The sequence below is a fragment of the Planococcus citri genome, chromosome 3, assembly GCF_950023065.1.
Source record: "Planococcus citri chromosome 3, ihPlaCitr1.1, whole genome shotgun sequence".
Classification (NCBI taxonomy): domain Eukaryota; kingdom Metazoa; phylum Arthropoda; class Insecta; order Hemiptera; family Pseudococcidae; genus Planococcus; species Planococcus citri.
In genome coordinates, this window is record NC_088679.1 from 51,632,958 (window position 1) to 51,659,023 (window position 26,066).

General features: G+C 33.4%; 5 protein-coding genes across 6 annotated transcripts; all 5 read right to left on the minus strand.

The window, feature by feature from the left end:
* Positions 1–433: 433 nt before the first annotated feature.
* LOC135840021 (protein FAM76A) lies at positions 434–2,486 on the minus strand. Its single transcript, XM_065356334.1, has 6 exons — positions 2,248–2,486; positions 1,961–2,025; positions 1,671–1,884; positions 1,483–1,604; positions 1,145–1,409; positions 434–1,068 (listed from the first exon to the last, which is right to left on the minus strand). The coding sequence occupies exons 1-6, from the start codon at positions 2,335–2,337 to the stop codon at positions 832–834; spliced, it is 993 nt and encodes a 330-aa protein (XP_065212406.1). The 5' UTR covers positions 2,338–2,486; the 3' UTR covers positions 434–831.
* A 523-nt stretch (positions 2,487–3,009) lies between these two features.
* Positions 3,010–6,825, minus strand: OstDelta (oligosaccharide transferase delta subunit). Its single transcript, XM_065356333.1, has 13 exons — positions 6,635–6,825; positions 6,338–6,525; positions 6,134–6,265; positions 5,902–6,053; positions 5,680–5,822; positions 5,428–5,600; positions 4,934–5,142; positions 4,651–4,860; positions 4,374–4,575; positions 4,101–4,295; positions 3,927–4,022; positions 3,779–3,854; positions 3,010–3,708 (listed from the first exon to the last, which is right to left on the minus strand). The coding sequence occupies exons 1-13, from the start codon at positions 6,663–6,665 to the stop codon at positions 3,569–3,571; spliced, it is 1,947 nt and encodes a 648-aa protein (XP_065212405.1). The 5' UTR covers positions 6,666–6,825; the 3' UTR covers positions 3,010–3,568.
* Positions 6,826–7,938: 1,113 nt separating this feature from the next.
* On the minus strand, positions 7,939–15,535 carry LOC135840019 (serine/threonine-protein kinase tousled-like 2). Of its 2 annotated transcripts, none has more exons than XM_065356332.1 (4): positions 15,157–15,535; positions 12,106–14,007; positions 10,684–11,244; positions 7,939–9,262 (listed from the first exon to the last, which is right to left on the minus strand). In XM_065356332.1, the coding sequence occupies exons 2-3, from the start codon at positions 13,919–13,921 to the stop codon at positions 10,709–10,711; spliced, it is 2,352 nt and encodes a 783-aa protein (XP_065212404.1). In that variant the 5' UTR covers positions 13,922–14,007; positions 15,157–15,535; the 3' UTR covers positions 7,939–9,262; positions 10,684–10,708. The 2 variants fall into 2 exon arrangements, with proteins under 2 accessions (XP_065212404.1, XP_065212403.1); XM_065356331.1 differs by having other exon boundaries at positions 10,688–11,244; positions 15,157–15,534.
* Positions 15,536–18,639: 3,104 nt separating this feature from the next.
* On the minus strand, positions 18,640–21,160 carry twf (twinfilin actin binding protein). Its single transcript, XM_065356338.1, has 8 exons — positions 20,713–21,160; positions 20,559–20,636; positions 20,338–20,449; positions 20,100–20,262; positions 19,780–20,023; positions 19,535–19,678; positions 19,330–19,451; positions 18,640–19,238 (listed from the first exon to the last, which is right to left on the minus strand). Exons 1-8 carry the CDS (start codon positions 20,735–20,737, stop codon positions 19,089–19,091), a joined length of 1,038 nt encoding a protein of 345 aa, XP_065212410.1. The 5' UTR covers positions 20,738–21,160; the 3' UTR covers positions 18,640–19,088.
* A 1,911-nt stretch (positions 21,161–23,071) lies between these two features.
* On the minus strand, positions 23,072–25,812 carry LOC135841017 (uncharacterized). The gene is made up of 4 exons (XM_065357796.1): positions 25,623–25,812; positions 23,825–24,023; positions 23,429–23,721; positions 23,072–23,349 (listed from the first exon to the last, which is right to left on the minus strand). The coding sequence occupies exons 2-4, from the start codon at positions 24,002–24,004 to the stop codon at positions 23,217–23,219; spliced, it is 606 nt and encodes a 201-aa protein (XP_065213868.1). The 5' UTR covers positions 24,005–24,023; positions 25,623–25,812; the 3' UTR covers positions 23,072–23,216.
* Positions 25,813–26,066: the final 254 nt, after the last annotated feature.

The window sequence follows — 26,066 nt, forward strand, 5'->3', positions numbered from 1 at the left end:
TCAATGTGAACGTGTGTTAAATCTAAACAGAATACTGCACTATTTTTTTTTTATTTTCACACAAAAAGAATTAATACGTGATACTTATCGTTCAAGTTTTTCAACAACGTCAAATTATTTCTAAACAAATAAGAATGTTGGGAATTTCAGGTATTAAAATGAAATGGAATTTAATTCTTTTGTATTCACGATATCACTAACCAAAAGTATTAAGTACTTTACTTACTTTTCAAGTAACTGAAATACCAAGCAGTCGTATTCGTATGGTTAAAATTTACAAACATGAAACCTTCAACGATAAAGTATCAATTATTGCTAACATAATATCTCCGGTGAATTTTCAAATAATTATTCGTAAATGTAATAAGAACCAATGCCCAATAAAAACAGTTACTACGTAATACGTATACAGCCACAGTTTTGAAAATCTACGCATTTCAATCACTTATTACACGCATTATACGTAAATTATTTTAAAACATACATAGGAATATATTTGATTTCAATAATTAAAAATTAAATGTTTCTAAACGGGTATTCACCGAGTAAGTTGAATCAAAAATGGGTTCGTTTACGGGTTTCACAACATAAAATTCACAAAAAAAAGGTTAGGTATGGTTGTAACCTTACGCTGATCATTGTTCGGTTAGTGTTCAACCGGATCAGGTAAAATTCAAATGAAACCTTACGCTGACGAATACAAAACTTCATTCAAGCATCACTCACTATTGAAAATTATAAACATTATAAACGATAATTAGTTACGTTTTGAGGTAATTGAACGACGAAAGAGAAAAACGAATATATAAAAGTAGGATGGTTACGGATGCATTACGTACTGGAAGCAGGGCTGTTCGCAGCACTTTCATCTTGGCTACTAACACCTACATTATTACCTAAACCATTTTTAGCTAACAAACGTTTATTGAGAGAGCCTATTTCCCGTTGCATCGTCTTGATTTTAGCGTGTAATCCATCGATTTCCTTCTCATACTCTTTCTTTTTACCGATCATCAGATTTCGTATTTCTTCTTCCTTCGTAAAATGCGTAGCTTTCAATTCGGTTATCTGCAAATTCAAAATATAACGATTAGAAAACTCGCGTGTTTTAATAATACGCAGACAAAGACAAAAAAATATTTACATATTTATCTTTTTCTATAATTTGATTATCCTTCAATTGAAGCTGTTTTTCCAACGACGCGTATTTCTCCGTCAATTCGGTAATAATCACTATATGATCAGTGTTGCTCGAATCGGTCAAATCACTATGAATTTTCGGCATTTTAGGCCCCGATGAAGACGACGAGTTCATATTCTTATTCTTCGAATTGTTCATTTTGCTATAATCCAATTTGGTGACGTCTACACGAACGGGACGTTTATGATGATGTATATGATGATGAGGCCTATTAAATAATCATAACAAATCAACATTTCACAGCGTAATACTCCATCATCGTAGATCGCCAATCTTTATACCTTTCTTTATTCTTCGTAACGATTTTAATATTATGAGATTTCTTCTCAGTAGCACGTTTTGTTTTAGCCAAAGCTCGTTTGTAGGACAATGTACACAGCCAACAAAGCAATTTGCCATCAACCTGAACAGAAATTTATTAGATATGCAATTTTTATTCGATACACTACGGTAATGGAAAATCAATCACTTTTTTGTCATCTTCTTTACGATCAAAAGCACATTTCTGTTTGCACTGTTCGCAAGTTACGGGAAGTCCATATTTCCGTTCGGAGTTGGTACAACGTTGACATTTGTTTCCGATAAATGCAGCTATAATGTTGCAGTATTCGCATACTCGAGGTTTACCGTACTGCTTCACGTTACTTTCACACTTCGAACAAATAGTATTAGAGCTGTTTTTCCTGAAATACAGAAACATACAGTTAGGCTCAAGAGTAGTTGTTGTTCGTTTCGATGAAGCAAATCCGTAACACTTACTGTGATTGTTGGAATTCCGTTCTACAATAGGTACATTTGATAATGGGATACGCCACTCGACAGGCCTAAACAAAAAGTAAAATACTTGGAATTACTTTTCAACAATAACGCTAAGACGTTGCAGATAACACTGTTCGTGTACGATGCAACAGCATTGGTACAATAAATTGAAACCATCGGATTCGAAAAATTAAACATATAGATGACAGATTGAAATTATCACTGTATACAGAATAGTTGATTAGGTAGTAGAAATGAATACAAAGCATTTAGAAAGAAATATTCACCTTGCACATCATCAAACCTCGGGATAGTTCTTTAAACGGATGTCTGGCAAAACATTTCGTGCAAGCGTACAAGTCACTAGATTCGCTCATTTTTCAGCACAAATTTTTAACAGTTCAATAAAATGGAAAGATCAATCTGAAAATATCAAACAATCAAAAAACCCAACATCTATTATCGACTAACGATCAGAAAATTTCTAAATGAATCGTAAACACAAAAAATCACAAAATGCAAATGACGTTCATTTTTCATTCTTTCTACAAAAACACAATTTGAGAAGGATTTGTAAATACGATAAGTGAGAACAACGCCATCTATCATCAAAATTAATTTCACTTTTATAAATTTTTATTTTTTTTTCATATTTTTTTGTGTAGACGTAGAGTGTAGACTGTAGATGTAGAATGTAAATGTAGAATAGATAGACGCCAGACAGTAGAGACTAGAAGACAGACTAAACTAGAGAGATGAAAGAAAGCTTTGATTTTGAGCTTGTAATTATTTAATGTACATATATTTTGCCTATTTGTCTGTTTTTTCCAATAACAAACACAAATCACCATCAATGCAATTTATTACATTACATTATATTACATTATAACAAGAATTCTGCTCGAATTGAAAAAAATGGACCAACCTTTCGAGTTCTGAATTTGACTGATACCCAATTTGTAAAGCTAAAGCTCGAAAATACCTTTGTGAGATAGCTTTTTCATATCAAACTGCACGGAGTGGACGTAGAAATGAAAGAAAAAATCAACTAGAAACAAACGGATGAATTTTTATTAAATTTTCCATTTGACATAAGACAATTAGCGAGATCACGATCACCTAATGTGCTTATAAAATACAAAAACAAAGACTAACAAAAAATTATATAAATTTTTTCGATTGTTCGAAAGTGAAATTAATTTACAGAAATTACAGCTGACCTTATAAATTAACAAATATATCACCAAATATACAACATAAGTACAAAACGCTAAATATAAATCGGTACACATTGAAAAATTTCCCGTTCCAACAAGCTATACCCACAGCGCGCAGGTAAATCTGATAGCGAAATTAATCTCGAATAAGTGATATAATTTGTCTCTTTTTAAATGCATTTATAAAGATCAATACATAATAACGAAATAAAAACGAATCAAAAATAATTAAAATTAATAAATAACTTCGTGAGAAAGTATTCAGAATCAATGAATACTTTCTACGGTAATTACATTCGTCCATGAATGAGGAAAATTACCGCTTGAAAAAATTACACAAGATGACTTATTAGTCATTTGACAGACGATTTTCAATTCAAAATTCAAACTTTTACTTCTTCGACTTGCTAGCGATCGCAGACAGCATTTTATTACCACTCAAGAATGTTACGGCTCCCAACATTAATAAATATTTAATAGTTTGGAACATGTTTAATTGCAGCCAGAAAACTCCGAACAGGGCAAAAATACCTAAAAATTGAGTGTTATGATTAGAACAGTCACAGGTGGGTTTAATAACATATTTCACAAAATAATGTACCTCCTAATCCGAGATGGAAAGTGATCGAACTCAAAGTGAATGGGAAGTTTTTCAAATTCACACCAAGTTTTGCCCACTGTAAAAAATGAAGGTCATTATAATTCTCGTCATAAGTAAATTGTATTAATAAGTATCCATTATTTCATACCAGAATGAGAAGGATAAATAGAGGAGCCAAAACAAATGCAGTAAAAACATTGGAAACTACAGCGGGAGGTCGTTTTTCTGGTTCTCTGAACAAATGCTGCAAATAAATTTGATCAACAATAAAATGCACGCACGACAAATTGTACAAAAATAAATTAATTATCTATAAATTTACTTTGATTTCTGGTTTAGGTAAATAATAATTGATGACGTCCAGGTTCTTTTCAGGAATTCCGTCTTGAGCAAATCGAAGCTTTACATCTGCCACACTCCATTTAATAGATGACGAAATCAACGAATCAGCGATAATTACAACTACTTCATAATCATCAGAGATGAAATTCAAGACGTCACCGACACTAGATGGATCCTGCAATACAATATTTCAAAGTAAGTATCAAGAACCGCAATGGAATATGCACACAGATCTATAAATATGATATTTTACCAAGTTGAGCTTGAAATTACGATTTGAATCTGAATGGAAAACAACGGTGGCCTCAAGTTTGGTTTTTTTGTTGATTAGTTTAACAACTGCCTGCTGTATTTTGGATAGTTTTCCATAATCAGAATCCTTGACAGTGAATTTAATTACTAATCTTTGGTGTGAATCGACGACCAATGATTCTGATTTTTTAGGATATTCCAATCTGTAATGCGAAACAACCACAAATTAATTTCAGATTTATATTAGATATTGAAATAAAAAGATTTTAAATTTATACTTGTTCAATGAGGGAGATGACGAATCCTCTGTGTTAAGAATTCCAATTTGGAAATTTTCAATTTCTATTTTGGTAACCAATTTAAATTCAACAACATTATTAAGAAGAATCACCGATCCCTTATTTCCTTTGGAAGGCGCGACAGAAACAGTGAATTTATAGTAATCTGGGCTAAGATTTAAATCACTACTATCCAAAGTATACTTGGTCCTGGAAAAAAATAATTTCGAAATGAACTCGGCTGTCATAAAATAATTTTACGTTTGATTTAACAATCATATACTTTTCAGAAGACGATGTGAACAATTTATTCGCGTTAACTGTGTTCGAAGTGCTTTCTTTGAAAATGGAAACTAAGGAAACAGTCAGAGAACTCGCGTCAGACTTTGATACCGGATTTCCAAAAATGTCTGATACTCGAATAGCAATCGTTGATTGAGATTTACTCAATTCCGGTTCAGCGAATGGACCAACGGACACGAAAGTATGGAACTGAAAATAAACCAATCAAACGCTGAATAATACAGATTTTCTTTTACTGGTGGGGAGTGTGTTTATAATTACAAAATTATGACACCCATATAGAAATAAACACACAAATAAATGTACTCGAAACGTGGTTGCCAAGTTCAAATACACTTTTGAACCGACTAAACATTTCGAAACATACTATATCCCAAGCGTATAATTGAAAATTTACTACAAAACAATTTCCAATGAGTTCATGGGAATTAATGAAGAAAATAAATAAAATATTCAGTCTGGCTAAATACTTACACTATTATCGGATAATGTTTTCAGAACTTGAAGTAACCTATACACTCCTTTTGGACGAGATGAAGTTGTGCGGGAAGTTAGATAATTTACGAATTTCGTTGATTGGACATTAGTTAACGGAGGAGTTTTCTTCAGGTTTTCGCTTAATTTATAGATTCCATCAATAATCAAAGCTATAAAAAATGTTACATTTTTTTCAAATTGAAAAATCAACATCAATGTACATCAATAAAATAAAATTCTTTTTTTTACCGGTCACAGTTAGGCCGCCTTCGAACTGATAATATCGACCATCGACTTCGTCGGCTTGCGAAATAATGCTATCAATTTTATCGAACAACGTTTCCATTTCCTTCTTAGGTAAAATGGTGCTGATATGCAGAGCATAGCCTAAACTGTAATAAAATAAATTTCGGTGAGAAGAGCTCTTCATGTTACGATTAACAATACTATTAAGTACAAAAGAATACAAACTTGAATACGGTTTCATTCGATTTAAGAATACTTTTCAACGATTTGGTAATAAAAGACACATCAGTAGGATTAGATTTCAAATTGGTCAGAATGGAGACAATGTAATACAATTCTTCCATAAAAACGTTATCTTTTTGAGAGGCCTGCAGAACCTATAACAGGAAATAAATGGATGAAAACCAGGCAAAATGTTTCGTTACGCACAATCAAATATATGATTTCAAATTATTACTTTAGTGCCAACGTCGTTGGTAAATTGATTAGAGGAACAAGCAGGAACTTCTTTAATGATAGAGGTCGCATGATAAAGCGTCTCCAGTGAACTAGATTTAGAAGCTTCTTTTTTTACAAAATCGCATATATCCTACAAAGTAAAGAAATGTTTTACTTTCCAGCCACATAATATTATTCCAAATATGCAGTTAATAAATGTTACTTTTTGCTGTACGGGTAGTTCATCGTTGAAAACCCTGTAACTCGCGATGGCATAATGGAGTTCTCCTAGATCTTCAAATTTCCAGGCATTCTCGAAAACATGCTTCAGTTTCAGTCTATCGCTAGGTGAAATAAACGCCGGTAAAGTGAAATCAGGATGCTGGTTAGAGATCACAGACCCTATGACACCTGTAAATATTAAGTACGTGTATGATTAAATTGTAATTGAATCAACTATTCTAGGTAATAATTACAACTACGAGTAATTTCGTACAAGAATACCATTAGGATCACTCACTTATTAAAAATAAAAGGCAGATTTTCAACATTTTGAATCCTCGTTACTCATTCATTCAATGGAGACACAATTTTTAAAACCGAGTGATTAATTAGAAAATTACTTATCCAATCATAATTGCACCGGTAAGTTGAACTTTTTCCACGCAGATTTCAGAATTTTTGTTTCGTAGGGAAACGTAAGCATATCACAGATACTCGACTGATGGATAAGAAAATAAAGAACAAAAAAAAACAAACCAACAAACACGAACTCTGAACGTTCTAAAACTAAACTAAACTTCTCCTAGATTTTGACTTTTGAGTTTTGAGTCTGTGATTTCAATTTCACTGATTGAGTGATTTCACAGTGTTGCTATTTGCTTAACTTGCTATTTCTTCGTGCTGATTGTGCTGATTTCGATATTCATTCATCACTGTCATCTTTTTACCTACCCACCCACTACCCAGATCATCTACGTTCATTTGTACTAAAATTACAAAGTGAATACATCCTCGTCATCCCAATTTCCAATGAAAAAATCGGCTAACACGGTGCAAGCAATGCAACATTCCAACATTTTGGCTATTCTTGAAAAATGAAAAATGCACTGCCTCAAAAATGTCAAAATTTTTCGAAAATGGAACTTTAATTAAATTTTTACCAAGAAACCCATTTTTTCATCAGGTTAAACATTTCGTTTTAATTTCTAAGTCAATGATTTGAAAAATTGAAAATTAAATTTGCAATGGAGTAAAGACGATCTCCGATGTATTGAGAGAATAATGATTGTTGCATTCTTATAATGTGACCACATCAAGAATCCTCTCGAGTCAGTGCACAACTGACTATATCCGTAATAGTAGGTAATCAATTTTCATAATCCGTAATCCGCAGCCACTCATCACATTTAAATATTTCTATTTCATACGTATAATGATTCATTTGTAAACTTGAAGACGAATTTATACTTCTTTAGACAGAAAAAACAGAGACATGAGTGTTAGATATGCATTCGACTTCAACAATACTTTTTGACAAACAGAGTCTGCGTATTACGATTCCGCCAAAACGTCAATAATCGCATGCTGAATTAGTTCCATTCCATTTTATTTTGCGTTGTAGCAAAATTACGCCGTCTAATAAAGGACACGGATTGGATAAAAAATAAAAAGACATACAAAAATAGACTCACGAAGTTATGACTATACAATGATCGCGTACTTGTAACATCAAATATTTTCATTATTAAAAGAACGTATGAACGTTTAATCGTAATAATCGATTTTAATCGATAACAGCTATTTCCGGAGAAAAGAAAATCATTGCGGTATATATTACTTTTATTTCAAATTATACACGACGGCGCTAAACTTTTGTACAAAGTTTACATTAATACAATAAACGTTATATAGTTTCATAAAAGAAATATAAATTAATAAAACAGTATTACGTTAAATATACAAATCTAAATATATTTAGCGATCAGTTACTTTTACGAATTTAAGTAATTTTTCATCGAAATATACACAGCTGAAAAAACGACTTATTTTTAAATGCACACGAGATTGTTTTTTTTCAACGAAAAAGAAAAAAAGGAAGAAAGAAAAGAAAAAGAAAGAAAGAAAGAAACGTAATAACAATTCACTCGTAAAGAGACTCCGGAAGAATCAACGCGCGATTTCCCTTAGCGATTACATCTTCGAATTCATTACTATAATAATAAAGTCTAACAAAGGAAAAAAATTATATCACATAAAAATAAAGAAACAAAACGATCGAATCGTCCACTAAACCTAACAAAAACGGGGAAATTAATAAAAACGTTATTATAATACAATTATGTACAGGAATACGCGAAAAAAATAAATAAATAAGTAAATAAGGCAGAACAACAGAGTAATAATCGAATTTTTAAAAAAATGAAAAAAAAAAATAAAACGAATTATATAATTTAAAAATAACGTCGAAATCGATAAAACGCGCTTAATAATTATAACAAGTACAATATGATACATAATCATTTAATCAACCATTTTTCATCACGCACCAACATAATAAAAATGCAACTCATTGATACTCGCTCCACAAAGTCAAATTCGTATAAAAGCTCTAATTCAATTTTCAAATATAATCTTTTCATTCGTCCTTCATTGCGACCTTTTTTCTTTCTTAACAAATAATAATTTTATACATGTACACGAGTTATCAATTTTATTAGCTGTCTGGTAAATTCACGCGAACAACTTTCGAAACAAATACATAAATCAATCAAATTTCTGATTCAATACTACATACAAATACGGCCAAAATTTAAAGATCAATTGTGATGAAGTCGTAATAATTTGTCGTAATGAAATAAAAACGAAAATCCTTCCCATGTTTCAACAGCGATAATCGAAGTATTATTTCCATTCAGAAACAATACACCCACGTAGATAGGTATAAAGGTACAAATATACAACAATTGAGGGGAAAAAACTGCACCGAAATTTCGTCAAACAACAGGTCACTTAATATCTTAATCATACAATGTTAAATAAGTTAGGTTATTTATACCGAAATGCAAATAAAAACCCAAGTTTTTACGATACATAATGTAGCAGTATAATCAATTTTTCTTCGCTGTCACATCTTTAAATTTCGTTCCTAAAAGAGAAAGAATAAAATCAATAATCAATCGTCGAAATTGTTTCATCTACGTATGAAATATCTAATTACAACAAATTCTCAAACGAAAGCAAATACTCGACCATGATTTTAATTAATTGTCCAACAAGAAAACTTTTCATTTTCAAGTACATAACCATTCGTTTTATACAATTTTAAATTTAAAAATGTTATCACAAAAATTTTTTATAGCTGACTCGATCAGCTTATTTTTTTTGATTTTTCTAAAAATCGTAATCAAAATTCAAAACTGTGATAGCTGACAACCAACGTCGTACCAAGACATAACACCTTCTCGGTATAATTTTAAAAAATTTGTTGTCAGCTGTATCTTGAAATATTACAATGAAAATAATTAACATTGTACAATACATTTCAGAAATGCACGTAAGTGAAAAATAATTTACCCCAAAACTGAACACACAACTAGAAAATTTTACCATTTTCAATATTTAATTAGATTTATTCCTCATCAAAAAAAAATAAATCGAGTTAAAAAAATATAATTGACGTGTCTGGCTGGGATTTTTAAGAACAGTGGTTTTTAAATCAAGTACTTTAAAAATAGATGAAAATCAAATTTTTAAATTGATTTTTTTTAAACAAAAAAAATCGATTAAACATCGAAAATTTAGAACTTGTACATTGTAGTGATTTTCGATTTGATTTTTTTTGTAATTTTGAGAGCAAATCCTTCCTCCCTTTTCAATCAAAAATCACTAGAGGAAAAATGATTAGTTCACTAATTTGAAAGCAAACCATTTCTTACAAATTTCTCTCAGATTTTTGAAAATTTAGCTCCATGAACGATGGGCTATTGATCTTGACGGGACACCCCCCCCCTCCCCAATTACGATAAGATTGGCTTTTTAAGACACGAGCTCATAATACTACTCTGTTATTACATATTCATAATATGTACTATACAAGTCATTCATCAAATCCTTCAAAGCCGTTCGGGTCAAAACCTTTACCAAGCTGGTCTATTGCGAAATCATTCGCACTCCGAAACATATTCGGTTCACGACAAAATAAAAACTCAACATTATATTCGCATAAAAGGGGGGGGAAACTTGATGGCGATGTACAGTTAACTTGTTACACAGAAGATTAAGAAAACCGGTCACATCAATGAAAAGAATGGTCCAAAAATTCAGCACAATAAACGTAGGAATACAAAATACATCATTCAACAAAGGCTATTCAAGTTTTTTGTTACACATACGCACAAACCCACAACCCTGTTTATTACAAATACATACGATCGTCGATCAATTTCAAAATATAAAAGCCACAGGGAGAAAGAAACATCGTAAAAATTAATATTTGCATCGGATACTCGATCTTTCGCATAAATATCGTGATATTTGCTACAATACGAAATTATGAGAGTAACTTACGTACATTGAAAGTCTAAAGGAACTATTAACCGTGATATGTGCTGGAACTCTGTTGAACTTGTTGTTGCAACTGTTGCTGTTGACTATTGGCAGCTTGTCGCACATGCTTCGGCACCGGAGGTTGAAGGTATTCGTGTTTAGCCAAAGCTAATACATCGAAGCGATCTTCTTTACGATACGCCAAGCAACACCGGATGAAACTTTTCGCTTCGTTACTAACAACAGGCTTATTTGTAAACTGTACTTCGGTCGCTTTTAAAATCGTATTTTCTTCTAAAATCGACGCTTGCGATAAATTATGGCCGAATGGTTTTCGACCGTATAAACATTGATAGAATATCACGCCAACGCTCCAAACATCCACCTTTGACGATATCTTGGGTGGATTTTTGCCAACCATGAAGCATTCCGGTGGCAAATACCAATACGTTCCGGCACCTTGGGACGATAAATCCATACCGTGATCCGGATTGTAATTTTCTTCATCCATTATTTTACTTAGACCGAAATCGGTTATTTTTATTTCACCGCACACGTTCCCTTCGACTAATAAAATATTTCCTGAAATCAAAAATAACGATCACATTGAAAAATAATCAAGTTATTTGTAATAGTACACCGATAAGTTGACTATGTTTTATCACGAAATAAATTTGATTACTATGCGAGCTTAATGTTACAGATTTCCAATGAGTTACAGACCAGATGTTATTTATTCATGAGATTTTTCAATGGTCATTTTTGGTTTTATTATGGTAACGGTATTGTTGTAGAAAGCAATCGATAAAATGACGTTCTTTATTTCAATAGTTGAATTCGTTTTTTGTATATTCGAGAAATATTGAAAATGACTAATTTCAGAACCATAAAATCGTCAATCGTTTTTTTTTATTTTGAAAATTGTTACGTTGATCTAATTTTTCAAAATGTGTAGTCATAACACGAGAAAAACTAAAGAGAAAATTTTAAAAACGACGGTACTGTTGAATTTTCATAAAAATTCTGCGCGAAATTTGTCACGCTAGGAAATTTCAGATATTTGCAAATATTTGTCCCGTCACATAAAATTAATTTTTGAAAAATCCACCGCATGAACTTTGATGCGCTGGCAACGTGAACTTCAAACTTTTCTTTTTAGTGAGAAAAATATGAAACGTATATTGGCGCAATGATTAAAAAAAAATTCGAACGCATCACGTTAGTAATGGCAATAATTCAACATCACCGAACAGGTGTCATTTTTGGCCAAGATATCCTTCAAGTTGAAAATATTCGATGTAAACGGATGAATACACCTTGAAAAAGTATGAAATTTAGGTTGAATTCGATAATTACATAGTTACTCGAGTTTTTCGCTATTGTTTTTTTTTTTTAGTAAAATTTACACGTAATATTAAGATGAAAAAAATACGATGAATTTACCTGGTTTTAAATCGTAATGAATAACTGGAGGCTTGATTTCGTTCAAATACTTGAGAGCAGAAACTACTTGTATAATAATCAGTCTGGCCTCTTTTTCGCCGATAACTTTATGTTGTTTTAGGTAGAAATCCAAATCGTGACCGCTGCAATACTCCAAAACGGTGCAAAACGAATTAGCATCTATTTCGAACACATCGTACAGTTTCACTACTCTCGGATGATCTAAGGATTTATGAATATTATACTCTCTAATGGCGTGCTTAATATAATTGGCTTTTTTATCTTCTTTCCAGTCTTTGTTCAATTGGTGCACTTTACACGCGACGTAACGTTGTTCTTTTAAATCGAAAGCTTTATGAACTTCGCTGAAGCCACCTTTACCCAACAACATTAACAAAAAGTAACGATCATTTAACACCGGATGATTATTATACTCGGATTGGTCTTCGTTTTGGATACGTTTCAGTTCGCGTATATGAACATTTCGTTCTCTTTCTAATTTCTCCATTTCCATTTGCAAATCGGCGTCTTCCTTTTTCAAAGCAGATTGTCGCAGTTTCAAAATCTCGTCAGCTTCGTAATACTCTTGAAAAGTGAAGGCGTTTTCTTGCGGTTTGGGCGTAGTCGAAGCGCCACTATTCGATCCGTCGCTGCTGGTGCCGTTATGTAGCATACCTGGTCCAGAATTATTAGGAACATTAGTAGCAGCTCCGCTAGATGAAGCTCTTTTTCTGCCGGACTCGGTGGTGGGCCTTTTCTTGGCTAGCAGCTTCTTCTGTCTATCGATTTCTTCTCGCTCGGCGGCCAATTCTTCTTGGCGACGATTGAGTTCTTGAAACGCGTACCCTTCCATCCATATTTCCTGAAACTGAGCACCAACTCGTTGCATAACGAACTGACCGAGCCGTAGACGATTCTGCATACATTTTTGTCTAGCTTCTTTCTTTTCGATATCTGATTTTTCGCGCAGCAGGTTTTTAATGACGTCGGTACATTTGGCCATTTGCGAATTTTGCTGTTCGATGATTTTTTGCTGAGACGATAACTTACGCAGAAGCTCTTCATTAATACGAGTCAGTTCTTCGATTTGTGCGTTCTTCGATTGTAAATCGGATATCTGGTGTTGTTGGTTTTCGTACTCAGGCGCGGTTACCCTGACCGGCCGCACTAATTCCGATATAAAAGCCGTATGCTGCGACGCGGAACCGGAGGCAGGGATTTTAGGAGCGTTTGAACGTATCGGACTAGTAGCTGGATGCTTGACGAAGTATTCGTTAATTTTTTTACTATCGGCTACGGTTACGGATCGCGACGACGTTTTCACGTTGGTCATACGTTGATCGCCGCTAGAACTATCTTCTCCTTTGCGTTTGCGTTGTTTACGTTGCTCGGCGTTGCTTTTCGATAGTTTTTCCGGCGTCACCGATTCGCGTAGTTCTTTGTCGCTGTGCGACGAGCTGGCACTCAACGAATCTTGGTTATGCGACGGCTGCTCTTGCTGGGCATGATGGTGCTGCGTCAGCACAGTGGCCGTTATTGCATGCGGATTAAGGGCGCTCGGATGCGTGAGCTGACGTAGATGAGTACTGATCTGATGGGTATCTGGTTGCTGTTGTTGTTGTTGCTGCTGCTGACGCGTGATATTTACCCCGGAGGGTGGCGCCATCTGCAATTGAGAGGCGGCCGCCGACATTTTAGCTCCGAGAAATCTCGCTTCTAATAATTCTTGCTTCCGAGAATCTAACACTGATTGTAGATGATGGTGATCCATATTATTGACGCCAGCGCCACCATTAATCCAACAGCACATAGTCATCCCGTCAGCAAATTTTCGAGTCCCATCAGAAATCACTACAATTCTGACAATGTATATTCAGAAAAACAAATCAAGATGTCAAAAACCTGCAACAAAAAATACACAGCTGTATTAGTATATTGCCATAGTCAACTCAAAATTACATCGATTATAGTGAACTTAGCATATTGTATAATCTGTGATAATTTTACCCCAAACAAGTAATTCGAATTCCGCAGAAATACATTTATGAAAATGTCAGAATCAAACTGACTAATGCAATGACGTAAGTAGTCTTTCTCCTAATACAACAAAATGATACCCCTCATTTCGTCTACTTCGATGCAAGGTGCATTTCAGGAAACAGTTAGAACATTCAGAACAAATTGAAACTATTGTAATTCAAAACCGTCGACATTATTTCAATACCATAAGTCTGATCCGATGATCATTGATTAGAAACAACGAAATTTGGTGACCATTACAGGAGCATTATGAATATCATTCGCTGACATTTCTTGACAATCGATCATCAGATGAGGAATACGATCTGTTCCGATTGACTCAACATGAGTATTTCATGCGATGATATTCGAACAACTTCATATAAGAAAATATTTGACGAAAGGTTGAATCATAGAAAGAACTCAAAAGAACTTCCGAAAATGTTGCGATACAATAATGCAGACAAAGACAAATTAATGACGGAGAATCGCGTGGTTTTTCTACTTCAATGACATGCTATTAAACAGATATTGATGAAAACGATTAAGAAATATTTCGAATACAATATAATAGCTCGAATTCATTTAAAAAATGGATGTGAGATACATATCAATAGAGGTAACTCGCAGTATATAAACATGCTTGCACCGTAATTCAGAAAGTCGGAATTTGAAATCAAGTGGGAAAAATTGCGATATCGAACGATCCAATACGCCATAATTAATCAAAATATTCAATTAATGACTCGAAATATCACGTATTGGTTTTCGAAAATCATCGAATTACATATCGCTGCGAGTGCTACGTTCAGAGTGAACAATACAAAAAAGGGTTTATTCCGAAATTCGCATGAAACATGGGTACCAAAAAATATGGTTACATTCTTCAAAGTTTATCTCACTAATTGATCAAATCATCTCGGGGATAATATCACGAAAGCATTATTACAGATGAAAATTACCATAATCGGCAATTTTTACATCAAGATGTTAAGCGTTAAAATAATTGCGGATCCCGTTCGGAATACTTACCATTTTGGTTTTTGTAATAAAGTAGTAGAAAAAACTTTCAACGAATGAATTCTAATGAACTGAATTGTAAAACGTACAGAAGCAGGTCAAATTATTTGTAGAGTACAACCCATTTGCAAAATTTTAATGGCGATCTATCCACGGGTTTTTTTCTTGAGCTTCAACCGACTGATAACAGTGTCAAAACTCTGAAGCACCAAAAAAATAAACATTCAAAAAGTGCAATATTTGCAATTGCATATAATTTGAAACGAGTTTGAATTAAGGTGACACCGTTGCAATGACCGACTTGAATTTCAATTTAATTTCAATAAGTAATGAAAAATAACTCGAAGAATATCACAAAAATAATTAATAAAAATCATAAGATGATCTACATTAGCACGAAAGTGCATAGACGTTCTTCCTTCGCCGTATTCTTTCTATTTTGTATTGAAGATTTTGCCAACACTGCGTGAAACAACCCTCAGAATTCACAGATGATCGTAATTCGTGGAAATTTTAGGAATCATAAAAACACAATTTTTTTTTAAAATTGAATCTTTTCCATTCTTGAACATTGATCCTGATCTCAAAATTGATCAATTTTCATTTCAAGCAAATTGTTCAAATGAGTGTAGCTTATTTTTTCGTCCTATTCGGAAATCATGGATGAAATGAAATGATAAATTTTTCATGCTATTGAATTGAAACAACATCTAATTTTTGATCCTGAAACGAATCGTACTTGTACCCATTTGTCGAATAACACAAAGCACAACAATAATAATTAAGTAGCTTGTAATTTGCAAATATCTAATCTAGTGAAAATCAAATTTCCAAAGTTGAAGTAACATACTCCGATCAAAATAAGGCACTGGCAGTGGCAGTGAAAATGTTTTGTGATGTGATCCTCTTACTGGACCAACTAGGAGCTAGGACCTCAAAAAATGCGGGGAAAAATTTATTTAATGGAATTTTCCCAATAAAAACATTTGAAACAAATCCAGACAAAATTCGCATAGCAAAAAATTTACAAAAATATACTTGCATAATTTTTTTGAAAAAGCAGTTTTCTCGTAATTTTTCTCTCGAAAACTGCAGGTTGAAAAAACTGCGAATTTCAACTTGTGTGATTTTGGAAATCAGTACTTCAACTGAAATCGAATGAAACATAACGGAAGCTAATCGGTCAAGGAAGAAATAGTAACCTTCAATACTGCATTATGAAGTTGATGTTTGAGTGAAAATGAATATGAAAACGGAACGAAATACGGGTTAATGGAAAATAGAAACTACAAATTGCTATCATCAGTCGAATAGATAACATACACATACTCACGAAAAAACTCTTTTACAAAATTCACAAAAAGTACTTTATTCAAATTCTTACATAACATTCAAAAAATCTTAAAATAAACGACTTTACTCCTAACCTGAAAATAATTATGAATTATTAATATCAATTAACACCTTCAAGTTGGTAAAATGAAATCACAAAACCAATAAAATTGGCAAGAACAAACTAGGTCAAAATCACTTTTCGGAAGCTTACAGATTCATCCGTCCCTGTCTCTTTTTCATTCTCAGAGACGATAATCTTACTGTTGTTTTTTGAAGCCAGCATTCTTTTCTTTCGTTATTTCAATGACGTATGTTAAAATCTGAAAAAATGAGCACAAGCCGAGATAGAATTATATGAGCCTGATCACTGATTGTAATAATTTCGTTGGTCATCAATTACATTAACGAAATGTGCCATCTCGAACAATACATATTTTTCATAAATACTCACATCATTAAATTACTGGATCACAAGCCTGAGTGTTAGGAATAAAAGGACGGCGTCATGATCAAGGCAACCAAAAATGGGGATTCTAAACTCATCCAATTTCCTATTCGAGTCGTTCTCCAACATACTTCCCAAAATACATATTAATGCAACAGAATATAATTATATCAGTTTTTTTACACGGTCTAACGCATTTTGTATTCATCCTGCAAACATATCACCAAATTTTTAAAATTCTTGTTCATTTAAAAGCTAAGTTCAAAAGCTTGGAATATTTACTTTTATTCCAGCACTTCGAGGTGCCATGTTACACATCGTTCAGTTCTCCCTCTTGCATTGGAAGTTTATGATATTTTTCTCGTTTTCTTTTGTCGGATGCTACTATTAATTTAGAATCAGCGATTACACATTCATCTGTTTTTACCAGAAAATTTTAGCATAAAATTTCGATTTAAAAATGATGAATATTGTAAATAGTAAGGAAGGTATATAATAAATTGAAAACCGAAACACTTACAATATATCCATATAATTCGGTACGCAAATGATCAATTTCTATCTTTTGTGCAGTATATTTCATAAATGTTGTCAGTAATTCAGAGAGTATCAAACTGAATAATCATGAACAGATAAAAAACAAAGATGAATTTCAGAAATACAGCGTTCATCAAGATATTGGAAAAAAGTAACAAACCTATTAAAAACGATCATCTGAACTTGCTCAACACCGAGTTCGCAGCTTCTTTGGAAAATATCTCTACCGCTGGGTTCAATTTTTGTAATTTTCTAACATTTAAACGGAAAAAGTGTTATTAGATATTATAAATCTATAAGTTACGTACATATTGATAGTATAATAATACTTTACCCTTTGTAGCATATCGACAATACCGAACTTCGGTTGGAAAAAACACTCCGTCTTCGCAAACAAACCATGTCAACCTAGGAATTTAGGAGTACCACTGAAGCCGAAGCTCCGGACTCCAGCGATAGACCACATTTTGTTCGATAATCGGCGTCTTTTAAAAACTTCACGAAGAATTTCATTTTTCGAAAAATTCATGAACTTCAGTTCATTCACCAATTTTCCAATCATTTTTTGGTATGTTTACTTTTTTTCAGTGCGAGGTGCAAGAGGGGGAATGCCGCAACACGTGAAACTTCTTATGCGCGAATTCAATTTGAATCAAATCCAATTTGCGCATAACATTTTACGCCCTATTTCCTACTGATAATAATCATATGATTGATAACAAAAAAAATATAACCCTTTGATTTGAGCAAATTTTCTGAAATTGGGAATTTTACAAAACTTCAAAATTGAAAATTCATCTGAGCTCAGTTCGAATTGGAACTCCGGAACTCAAAGTTGTCTTCTTAATTAAATTCGAAAGTTCGAAACTGCATTTCGATTTGATATTCAATTTTAGAAAGCGAATCGTAATCAATTTCGCAGAGAATAACAGCTGATTTCAAGTTCACGAGTCCAAGTGTATGTACTTGAGGGGCAGAGGGAATACGGGTTCGTGAAATAATCGCTAATTATTAAAGAATATTTCTTGAAGTATACGCTGGAATTTCTGTTTGGTGGATTTTCATGAATGAGGTACTTTTTGACACACTCACATGATTAAACAAATGCAGCTGAAGATCAATAGTGCACTGAACGTTATTAATTTGGCATTATACCCGTATTCTCGCGAAATCTAACAAACGTTTTTATAATATTTTATTTCATAAATTTACATTGTTAACAAGTGGCAGAAATTCCATCATTGTGTCCTTTGATGGGCGCACAGATACGTAATACAATTATACAATAAAATTTCATTTTAAATACTGTCTTTCTCGTCAGTTAAGCCGTTCCTATACTTATTATTGAAATACTAGAAAAAAAAATGAAGCGTAATGAATGAATCTTCAAAAAATAAATAAAATCATTTCAAACGTTAAAAAATGTAATCACAAAGTTCAAAACATTATAATAAAATAGTGAATAAAGCTTTTTCATTCATAACAAATTATCCACGAAAAAAGGAACGTATAAAAAATATTATAAACTTTAACGCATACTTTAAATTTAAATATGACTTTTTGGGGACAAGAAAACTTGCTTGATTAGAAAAAATAATGATAAACCGCGTAATATATAAAACTGATTTCAAGTTTTTTGGATTTTCGTCAGTCGTTTAGCCCCTCGGCTCGGTGGACCTTTTGGTTTTTCAAATTTAGGTTTATCGACAACTTTTTTAGGATGAATTTCTTCAATCAAATAATCTTCGGTCAATTCTTCTTCTGAACCAATTTCCAACTGAAAATGATTCATACGTTAGAATTATTTTCGTGCGATGTAACGTATTTCATTAAGGAAATGAGAAGAGTAATTGGCAAAAAAAAAATACCTTTTTAGAAATAGTCAATCCAAGATTACTTTCGATTATATCAAGTAGGGGACCTTTGCAGCTCGAGTACAACATCCTTTCCTTCACGGAACAGGAATATCCTGGCATAGAGTATATGAAAACTGTAATCAAAAGCACATCAAGTAATTTTTGCCTTAGCACCATACAGAAAATACAGTTCGAATACAAATCGATGAAGCATTACCAACAGATTGAATAGTAGAACCTTCGTACTTATGAGAAAAGCTGTACAGATGATATCTGGCATTGTCTTTAGGAATTTGCTCTGAAAGTTTATCAACGGGGATAACATCATCTCTAACCAGGTGAATTTCTTCATTTTCAATATCTGAAAATTGAATAACACAACAAAATACGTCACAAAAAAGAAACCAGAAAAACAATAACTCATAGTTGTGAAAATCTTTGGAAATCAAGTTGAATACTCACCGATTTTCAATTGAATATAATTGATTTTTTTCTTCACCATTGAATTAACGGAGTCAATAACTGCATTAGAAATGGGAAATGAAACACCAGATAATGTCTGAGCTCTCGAATCAATACCAGCATTTGACAATGTTATATTCTCGACTTTTCGCAATCTCGCCAATTCTTCTTCTTGAGTAGTCAAGGGTGCAGGGGAACTATCGGCCTTGCGATTTTTGGTTAAACCTCCGAGAGTAATTTCATGCTGAAAGTGGGTAGTTGAATTGTACATTATTTGAATGAAACACATACGTGAAACGTGATAATCATGAAAACTATACCTCAGAAGTTCCATGCAATTCTTCAGAAATACAATTATTCCCGAATTCTTGTTTTAAAGTAGCTTTAGTAGAAGCATACAACATTTTTTGTCTAACAGGCGCGTCATCCGGAGACCAACTTATTAACAGCCAATCATATCCTGTTTCATTTCTATGATCTAGCCTAAAAGTGATATTACAGAACTAGAATTATTTGGGCACACTCGTCAAAAAAGGATTAAGAGGAATATTAAATTACCTATACAGAATATAGGATGGTTGACTACTTTCAATCATGGGTCCAACCATTTTATCAAAGTCATCGTCCCAAGTTTTTTCAACTTCCTTGTAATCACTTAGGGTCAATTGTTCTGAAAACCATCACAAGAACCACAACATGTAATTCAATTTGAATTTTTCATAATTTATTCTAAATTGATAAGAAATGAAATCAGAAAACACAGGAAAACACATACTTACCGTTCTCAATAGAAACTTTAACTACCCTGATTTTACCAAGTTTACACTTGGCAAAAAATTTTCGAAGCTCTTCATTCGCTAAAAATAAATTCAGAAAAATGTCATTCAAGTTGAAATATTAAAGAGAAAATTGAGCATGCAAATTGCAAATTACCTTTTATTCCAGTTTGATGAGACATGATTTAAAAAACACCAGATATTTCTGAACGAGTACACTGGATGAATCAGATTTGTTTTCAAAGCCAGGTTTTAATATTAATGAAATACGAGAGAGAATCAACGTCAATTAATGAGATGATAATTACTAGAACACCCAGGAACACCTCACTCAAAGAACCGAAATTTCAAACTATCAATTGAAAATTATCAGGTATCGATTGCTGAAATGAAAAGAATTGGATCCTCAAAAGTACACGTATGTAGGTATTTCAACGAATCTTTCTGAGAACTGAACACTGAACTATCCACGAATAAAAATATCCAACTTCCGGTCGATAGAATGCGAAATTAAAGTGTGAATGATTACTCAAAGACAAAGGCAAATTCCGAATGCAAAACAACAGTGATCAGTGATCAGAGTGTTTATCAAAAATGGATCAATCAAGACGGATCTGATTTCTCTTATTTCACACTTCACAGACCGCCGATCATTCGAAAATCACAAATTCACATATTTTTCATTCTTCCTTTCATTTTTTTCTGATAGATAGCACTACGAGAAACGGAAACTTTTATTTTTTTTAATTTTTCATAAAAAATAAAAAGTGCTTCGTTATCGTTTGTTGTTTGATGATAAACCTCATAAATTTTGCTTTTTATGATCAAAACTTGGAGAAAAGTTCTTGTTTTTACTTCACTTTTTCGGCCTTTCAGCTTCATCGTTCATTAAGTGTGCACTGTGCGTCTGTGCAGTATGTGCTACGTGCTTCTCGCGGCAGGTAACTACCAACCAGCGAAGCAATCAAGAAAACTGAATCTGCATGATCACCATGGTCAGGTAAAGCATTTTCAATTTATGGAAGTATTAAATAAATTAATGAGAGTCGACAGTCAATCTATAGGTTTACATTTAACCATAGGCTTTAGATACATGTAATAAATAATTCGTCAGTACGTACATCGTACATCCGCTACAAAACTTGAATTTACTAGTAAGAGTAGTAAGTATGCATCTCCATCTAGTATGTATGTACCTGTGAACCCAAGGATGGCAAGGATGAATTCTCAGCAAATGATTCAAAATGATTAGATGGTATAATAACTGAAGAATGGTTTTTTCCTACATCCGCCCCTCTATTTGAGCTGAGCACTGAGAAGTTATCAATTATTTTGTTTCTAGCTGTCATATTGTGAAGCAGTGATGAATACCTAATATGATGAAACAGGAGAACAAATTAACATAGTTTAAATTTTATTTAAATTATAAATGTCACCCTTTGGCAAATTGCTTAGCAGCGATGAGAAAATAACTCTTTAAACTCTCAGTAAACTCATCGGTCAGTATTTTTCCAACATTTGATGAGCTCTAACATCTGCTTCGAGAAGGATAGCAACCAGAAAGAAAATGTAAACAAAAGCGACGTTTGTTGTGATATTCAAGGGAAGAAGCAAACTTTTCGAAACTCGAGGGTTTCGAAAGGACGCGAAGAGCAGCAGCGCACAAAATACGTATGCGGTCGAGAAGACGCTGATGACTGTTATCCGCAACCGTCCGCGGATAATCCTCCTCAATGTTACGAAACACGAAACGATTACATTTCGAAGCCTGCACAGAATATCTGCTCGACCCGAAAAAATGAATCAGCACCATGCTCAGGACCTCCTAGCTGTGAACCGGGGAAAAAAGGAAAAGTTTGCGAAAAAGACTGGCGTTTCAACGACACCGATTACGGCGATGAGCTTTGCCATGTTCCAAATGGTATGAAAACGCTTCCTCCGCATTGTTACGAAAGACCGCGTCCCAGAAAATGTGAACCGTGTACGAAAAAGACCAAATGGCAGAATGCCAAATACTGCAGGGATGATTGTGGTTCCGGAATCGTACCTCTCCGTTACAACTACCATATTAGTCGACGAATCTGGTGCAGAACTCCCTTAACAACTTATCAAGCTTCGCACGGTGAATTAGGTAGGCAGATACTTTGCCGAGAGAAAGAAATAAAAAGACTAATCAACGATGGACCGCCGTGCAACATCTGCGAATATATTTTACCACCGTGTCGTGGATATTACCGGCAGTACGACTGTGTCAGACCGTGCGAAGACGAATCAGAAAATATCGTTTTTCGAGATGGTCGTAATCGACTTCGTGATAAGGTGGAAAGATATTGGGAATCGTGCTTTACCGGCAAAGCGAGACAAGACGTTAACACATACGCTCCTCAGAATATGGCTTTAGCTATAAAATACCGAAAGAAAGCATTCGGAGGAACAGGTGCTCCTTGTTGGTGAATTACTCACAAAATACATAGTGTTTTTATCTATACCCTAAACTGAAAATAAAACTTGACGCGTAACAATTATCTACCTATTTATTCTATATTTTGATTCAAAAAACATAAATTGATTTTTTTCTAAAAACGAAAAAAAATAATTGATGACGTATTAGTTACGCCAGTTCGTCGATCTTTTCATTTTATGAAAAGAATGCATAGAGTATCAAATTGTGTTTTCATTTTCATTTTGATTGCATGAATATCTCCTTTCGCAAATTCCACCGTTTTCTTTATATTTTATCACCTCTTGTAGCTGATTCAGCATTTTCGAATATTTTTGATCGCTAGCATTGTTTCTATATCAAATCATTGATTATTAGATAGGTGAAGTGAATTTTCTATATTCAAGTCTATGAAAAATAGGTATCTACTTACAATCCTATAAACTTGGCTGCGTTCATAACAATGTGACCAGCATTCATATATTCTCTTGCTTTGAATGGATCTTCGCAAGCTATTCTGTGTAAACAGTCGAAATTATTTTCATCGTCGCCCATTAGATAACTCAATAATAGCAGTATTTCGGTTTCTGTAATAAGTGGTTCTGGTGTCTCATCTTCGCTTCTGCCTTTTGGGTAACCGGCTGCAGTTCCCGCGTATGAAGCTCCCCACAGAAGTCCTTTCAGTACTAACAAGATGAGCATATTGGCGAAGTTCAACGTCAGTACCTTGTTTAAAATATACGAAGAAAAACGTGAGATGATATTTTTTTATTTAAAAATATCGTTTGATGAGTGATGTACTGGTGCTCATGTAGGTAGAGGTACCTACTTGATTACTGGATGTCGATCGAGATATTAGTTCTCTTGCTATATCAGTGAGTAAACTTTGCATAACTGGTGAAACATCTTTTCCATTTCTGGCTGGCTCTTCGGAAGTAGGATGCGCCATCGTGATTGAAATGGTAGTAACCACAACCAACGCCTTTATCCACGTGATGATTTCTTTCATTATGAAGTTTTAAAATTCACTGTAAAAGGTGTTAGTGTTATACTCAATAAAAATACGTATTTATGGCAGTTTCATAAATCGACTCGCAGATCAGTTACGATAACACGAGATGATGAATTCAACTACCTGCCTACCTACATATTCTAAGAAAAAAGTCGACTCACGACGAAAGTGGTCCTCTTATTTTAAAATTGTGTTTGGTTCGTTCTGGAAATCTTTAGTAAGATGTCAATGTAATGGCTCAATACTCGAGTTTATTATTCGTGTGAAACAGGGTAGCATGGGAAACGAAGTTTCAAATTTTAAAATATCAGCCAATTTTACTATTAAAATAATATTTTTAGCACCATTTTTTTGATAAGTACATATAAGCTGCTATTTTTTTTTTTTAATGATTACAGGTATCTTTTTAGGAAATTGCGCGATAGTGGTTTCAGTTTAGATTTTGCGGCTCAAGGCTTATTTTAAAGATTTTGAAATTTTCTAAATGAATAAATCGTCCTTCCTCTCCTCTCCTTTTACGTACTGATTAAATAGGTATTCAACTCATCACTAGTGAAGTCCGTATCTGCATTCTGCATGCTTAATACGCGTGTGTTTCTTTTCTATGCATTCGTGTTGAATAAGTTGCCGTGTTGTCAGGCGAATTTGAGAAGTTTTTTGCATTTTTATAATTTAAATAATTATGTACCTTTAAAAAAAAAAAAAATTACGTACTAGGAACCCCGTGAATATCTCTCGGGGATTTGGATGGAAAGTGGTCTCAGGGGTAGCCCTTGGCCCAAGTACCACGCAATTAAAATTTTAGCAGCCAGTTTCAAATTCAGCTCCCACAGTACAATTTTGAATTTTTAAATTTTTTAAAATCGGTACCCCGATGCTCAGATTTTTCCCACGGTGTTGTCGTGGGAAATTCATTTTCCCATCCAGCTAAATTTGTCATACATCTTTCAAGAATTATTCAAATTTTTATCAAAAATAAAGAATTTCATTCGTCGCGAAAGGTTTATCTCAGAAGCCTTATCAAAAATTGCATTTTTGAAAATGTTGATTGGGTTTATACCGGTTCAATTTTTAAACCTGCAAGTTTCAAAAAAACTAAATTCTACTCGAATAGAATAGATCATGAAGGCTGAGTGTGATCTCTCTGATCGGTACCTAGTGTGTATGTGCCTTGTTGACCATTACCTCATAAGAATAGGTAACTGGTGTTTGAAAATTGCCTTCCAGACAGAGTGGAAGGTAAAGCCCGATTTGCGATTCTCTTTCATTAATTTGTTGCTGATTAATCTATACAGGGAATGACAGAATTATTTTTATTTTCCAAGTAGATATGTATTTGCGAAAGATTTTTGAGCATTTTTGTCGAATTATTCAAACAGAAATTTTCAGTCGGAAAAATGTTTTAAAAATTTATTTTCTTTATCTATGTACTATTCTATCACGAACTTGAAATGGAAAACATGTTTTAAAAACGTGTTCTCACATTGAACTAACTATGCAAGCATTAATCAAGTATTAATTGATCGTTCACTTTGTGTGCAAGTGGATAAGTAGGTAGGTAAACATTAGCTACAATATCAAAAAACACTACGTACACTATTAAATAATCGCTTACCTTTAAAAAAATTGAGTATCAAATTCTCAGCAACCAAATTACCAAATTGTGTAAACTACCAAGTATGTACTCCTGTAATCAAACTTTTATCACATAGTTATGCTTACATTCCAAGAATATAACTAAAATTTTCGTAACATGGATCACATTAACAGTCTCCCGGTTTTCATTAAAATGCGCCACCTATTACGAAAAGATAAAATCATAAATGTTTTGCTTCCTAGGAAAATTTAATAATTTGAGCGTTGTGATCAGACGGCGTGTCAGAAAGACTTTCTTTTTCTTCTGTTTGTTTTGAGCGTTTAATACCTACGTGTATACTTGCTCTTTCGAAATCATTCGAGCATACCGGAATTCTATTGTTTTATTTTCAGTTTTCACCAATTAAAATTCGATTTCATGATTACACTTGTTCGTGATTTATTTCTTTGACTCTTCGTTTAC

What these genes read in the sequence shown, in the direction of transcription:
- twf (XM_065356338.1), bottom strand. Translation starts at nt 20,737, where the DNA reads ATGTCTCATCAAACTGGAATAAAAG. An exon ending in AATTGCATGGAACTTCTGAG is followed by an intron (nt 20,024 to 20,099) that starts GTATAGTTTTCA and finishes ACCCACTTTCAG; the next exon opens with CATGAAATTACTCTCGGAGG. An exon ending in GATTGACTATTTCTAAAAAG is followed by an intron (nt 19,239 to 19,329) that starts GTATTTTTTTTT and finishes AATCATTTTCAG; the next exon opens with TTGGAAATTGGTTCAGAAGA.
- LOC135840019 (XM_065356332.1), bottom strand. Translation starts at nt 13,921, where the DNA reads ATGACTATGTGCTGTTGGATTAATGGTGGCGCTGGCGTCAATAATATG. An exon ending in TCATTACGATTTAAAACCAG is followed by an intron (nt 11,245 to 12,105) that starts GTAAATTCATCG and finishes TTTTGATTTCAG; the next exon opens with GAAATATTTTATTAGTCGAA.
- LOC135841017 (XM_065357796.1), bottom strand. Translation starts at nt 24,004, where the DNA reads ATGAAAGAAATCATCACGTGGATAAAGGCGTTGGTTGTGGTTACTACC. An exon ending in GATCGACATCCAGTAATCAA is followed by an intron (nt 23,722 to 23,824) that starts GTAGGTACCTCT and finishes ATTTTAAACAAG; the next exon opens with GTACTGACGTTGAACTTCGC. An exon ending in GCAGCCAAGTTTATAGGATT is followed by an intron (nt 23,350 to 23,428) that starts GTAAGTAGATAC and finishes GATTTGATATAG; the next exon opens with AAACAATGCTAGCGATCAAA.
- LOC135840021 (XM_065356334.1), bottom strand. Translation starts at nt 2,337, where the DNA reads ATGAGCGAATCTAGTGACTTGTACGCTTGCACGAAATGTTTTGCCAGA. An exon ending in ACGGAATTCCAACAATCACA is followed by an intron (nt 1,885 to 1,960) that starts GTAAGTGTTACG and finishes TCTGTATTTCAG; the next exon opens with GAAAAACAGCTCTAATACTA. An exon ending in GTAAAGAAGATGACAAAAAA is followed by an intron (nt 1,605 to 1,670) that starts GTGATTGATTTT and finishes ATTTCTGTTCAG; the next exon opens with GTTGATGGCAAATTGCTTTG.
- OstDelta (XM_065356333.1), bottom strand. Translation starts at nt 6,665, where the DNA reads ATGTTGAAAATCTGCCTTTTATTTTTAATAA. An exon ending in GTAATTTCAAGCTCAACTTG is followed by an intron (nt 4,296 to 4,373) that starts GTAAAATATCAT and finishes ATTGTATTGCAG; the next exon opens with GATCCATCTAGTGTCGGTGA. An exon ending in TTTCCATCTCGGATTAGGAG is followed by an intron (nt 3,709 to 3,778) that starts GTACATTATTTT and finishes CTCAATTTTTAG; the next exon opens with GTATTTTTGCCCTGTTCGGA.